Raw genomic sequence first — 2,856 nt, 5'->3', positions numbered from 1 at the left:
AACTGTTGCCCAGTGATTTATAAGTTCGTTCCCTAAAGATAGGTAATTCAATTTCTCCGCTGGAAATTGAAAACAATGCGATATCAAATGAGTTTTGTTTGTAAATTGATCAGTGATCGCGAAAATATAATAACTAGTTATTTGGTAGAATGAGAGTGTAAAAATGCCTTCAGAATTAACGTTTTAAAAATATTTTCGTTTTTCATTGATACCGGTGCCTTTTGGCAACTACAGGTCCCAGGAAGTAAACAAAACATTTCGTCGGTCGTCTGCTAACAGAGGGCAAGGAAATCAAATCCCGAGACGGGCCACTCTCTAACAATCGTTTTACCGCTGTATGTGAGTGACATGTTGGCGTCTGCATAAAACATTTAAGGGAAGGTCATAAGTTTGTTAGATGTGACAACGACTTTTGTGAGCTCCTTTGAATAACGGCGTACCGATTTCCCGAAAGCGGAGGAATGGGAAGCAAATGACCGAGCGGCCATGACTGGTCCAGAAATAGATTTGGCCCCAGAGCCAGGTGATACCTGTGTTGGATTAGACGACGTCCCCACGTTTGTCAATGGCGACGTGGCCGTACCGTGATCCCGGCTTGGGTTTTTGAACCAAGGAAAGTGAGAGATAGTCTCCCGTCGCGATGCCTTCTGCAGGAGGTGCTCAACCGAAGAAGGGCCGGGGTTCGTCCGTCACGGGCCAATCCTTCAAGTCCTGTCGACCCCCTATTGAGAAAGGTCGTTGGGCTGCTAAAGGAACCAAACCTTTGCCTGAACAAGCGTCTGTGCAACACGTCCTGAGTCTTATCCTTGTCCACGGTTGCCGCAAAGTCTTGTTTGTGCAGACGGAAGTTAAAATAACTCTGTATTCCATTGGCTTGTTCTTTGGGTCTCTCATATGTGATTTCTTGCCGCTGCCAAAGGTTTATATGGGCATGAAGGATAATGTTTTCAATGTGTATTTCGTCAAAGTGGCGTGGGCATGGATGATCCTGGTTGTTGGAGCTTTTATATTACTAACAAGTGCAACAATAGGCTGCGGTCGACGGGAAGTGATCAAGAGGCACATGTCCAGACTGCTGATTGGGACGTGCTTCTGGTATTTTTGGAGCCAGTGGTTCTTTAGTATTGTAGAAAACCGAACAGGCTCTTGCCTAGGTAAAGCGATAATTAAAGACAAATACGAATGCAACGAAATGGGACATCATTGGCACTCGTTTGATATTTCAGGTGAGTGGCTCGGTTATGATGCTATGGATAAATTGCAGGAAGGATATTTCAGGTTTTGGATGAGATTTGCTTAAACAATGGTGAGGCCAGTAAATTTTACTTAGGTCTGTAGATTTTACTTAGGTCTGACTGGTCTAACTGGTAAAACTGAAGACTAGCTACCTAGCTACCTACTGTGGCATGTCAGCTGGTGACCATAGTATTTACCGCCATTTGTGTACCATTATTTTAAAGTAGGAACTTCACATGAAATACATTTTTAAGACAAAATAACCCTTCTCTTTGAAATTTACTAACATTTGGTGGGCTGCATTGCGGGCTGTAGTTTTCTTACACCTGGCCTGCTATGTGGTTCCAATAATTTACAATTGTAGGTCAATAGGCTAGTTTAGTGTAATTTGTTCATTGCCCAGTGTTCGCAAACTAAAATTACTTGTCTCTCTCGTAGGCACTTTATATCTCCAGTTGGGGGTAGTGCCTTCAGTGCACCTTGTGTGGCACACTGTAAGCATTACTTAAGGTTCCTTGTAGTGTCTTTTGGCTCCTACCTGGAACCCTCCTTCATTTCTTTTACTGTACCTCAACATATTCTCTTTCTTCCCTCTTACTTTCCACCCTCCTTAACAGGTATTGGATAGGGCAGCTGCAAGTTTTTCTTCCTCTTAAACCTTTAAAACCATTTTACTCTCACTTAGCCTTTCTGTGCTGAATGACATCATAGGTCCCAGCACTTGGCCTTTGGCTTAAATTTTATATTCCATTCCACATATAGACACTAGCTTATGAAGGGGCCTTGAAATTTGTTAGACTTTGCTTGCTTGTGATTTATATTTTTTCACTTTTAAGACATTAGTATTGAAGGATCACAGTTTAGGTTAGGTTTCTGATTTGTACAGTGTAAGTTAGGCTTGGTAATACTAAACCAAACTTTACCAAAGACCCCTTGGCATAGTAGTCTTTATGAGGCTAGTGCATTCCTAAACTTTCATATGCTTAGGGTAGCAGTCAGAGGAATTAAATTTGCCTAAGTCTCAAAATATAGGTACCTAAATATAGGTACCTAGCATCAAAAGAGTTTTTGAAAATGAAGGAAGGTACCTGTCTTTAAGGTATTGTTTAGGTTTATTCTTTTTATGTTACTGCTAGCTTATGTAGTATTCTTATGTTGCATGACATTGTGGAATGCTGTATCATTCTTCCTCGCTATTACTGTATTAGCATCATTGTAAAGTACAGAAATATGACTCAGTGAGGCCACTTGAGTCACATTCCATAATTCAGAAAATACTAGCCTATAACATTTTTTTTTTTTAAATGGTGATGAAAATAGGATCAAGGTAAAGTACAAGGAGTTAGACAGTTATGTGTGGAGAGACCAAAGCATATGTTGAAGAGTAAAAAAAAAAAAAAAAAGTGTAGCTGAAGAACAAAAGGATACTGCAGAGAACAATCAGAAATTCATGTCGTATGTGGCACGCTCAGTAGTGTCATCCTGTGTATAGTAACTATGTATGTAGTATATAGTAATAACCATCAGTAACCCAAGTACATTAGTGAGTTGGTTAGGTTTCTAGTATGTTCTGTATTGAACCTTGCGCTTACATGCTATTTACAGTAAGGGCTCTTCTTA

General features: G+C 40.4%; 1 protein-coding gene across 2 annotated transcripts in view; it reads left to right on the top strand.

The window, feature by feature from the left end:
• Positions 1–227: 227 nt before the first annotated feature.
• The window catches only part of LOC135202468 (acyl-coenzyme A diphosphatase FITM2-like), a 103,837-nt gene continuing 101,208 nt past the window's right edge, over positions 228–2,856 (top strand). The window contains exon 1 of one of the 2 annotated variants that reach the window (XM_064231874.1): positions 228–1,226. In XM_064231874.1, coding sequence (XP_064087944.1) covers positions 641–1,226 — 586 coding nt within the window. In that variant the 5' untranslated portion in view covers positions 228–640. The remainder of the gene's footprint in view (positions 1,227–2,856) is intronic. The other variant, XM_064231876.1, reaches the window with a different exon arrangement.

Source organism: Macrobrachium nipponense, chromosome 30 (assembly GCF_015104395.2).
Source record: "Macrobrachium nipponense isolate FS-2020 chromosome 30, ASM1510439v2, whole genome shotgun sequence".
NCBI lineage: Eukaryota > Metazoa > Arthropoda > Malacostraca > Decapoda > Palaemonidae > Macrobrachium > Macrobrachium nipponense.
Note: the sequence above shows the minus strand (reverse complement) of the source record. Positions and strands in the feature narration are given on the sequence as shown.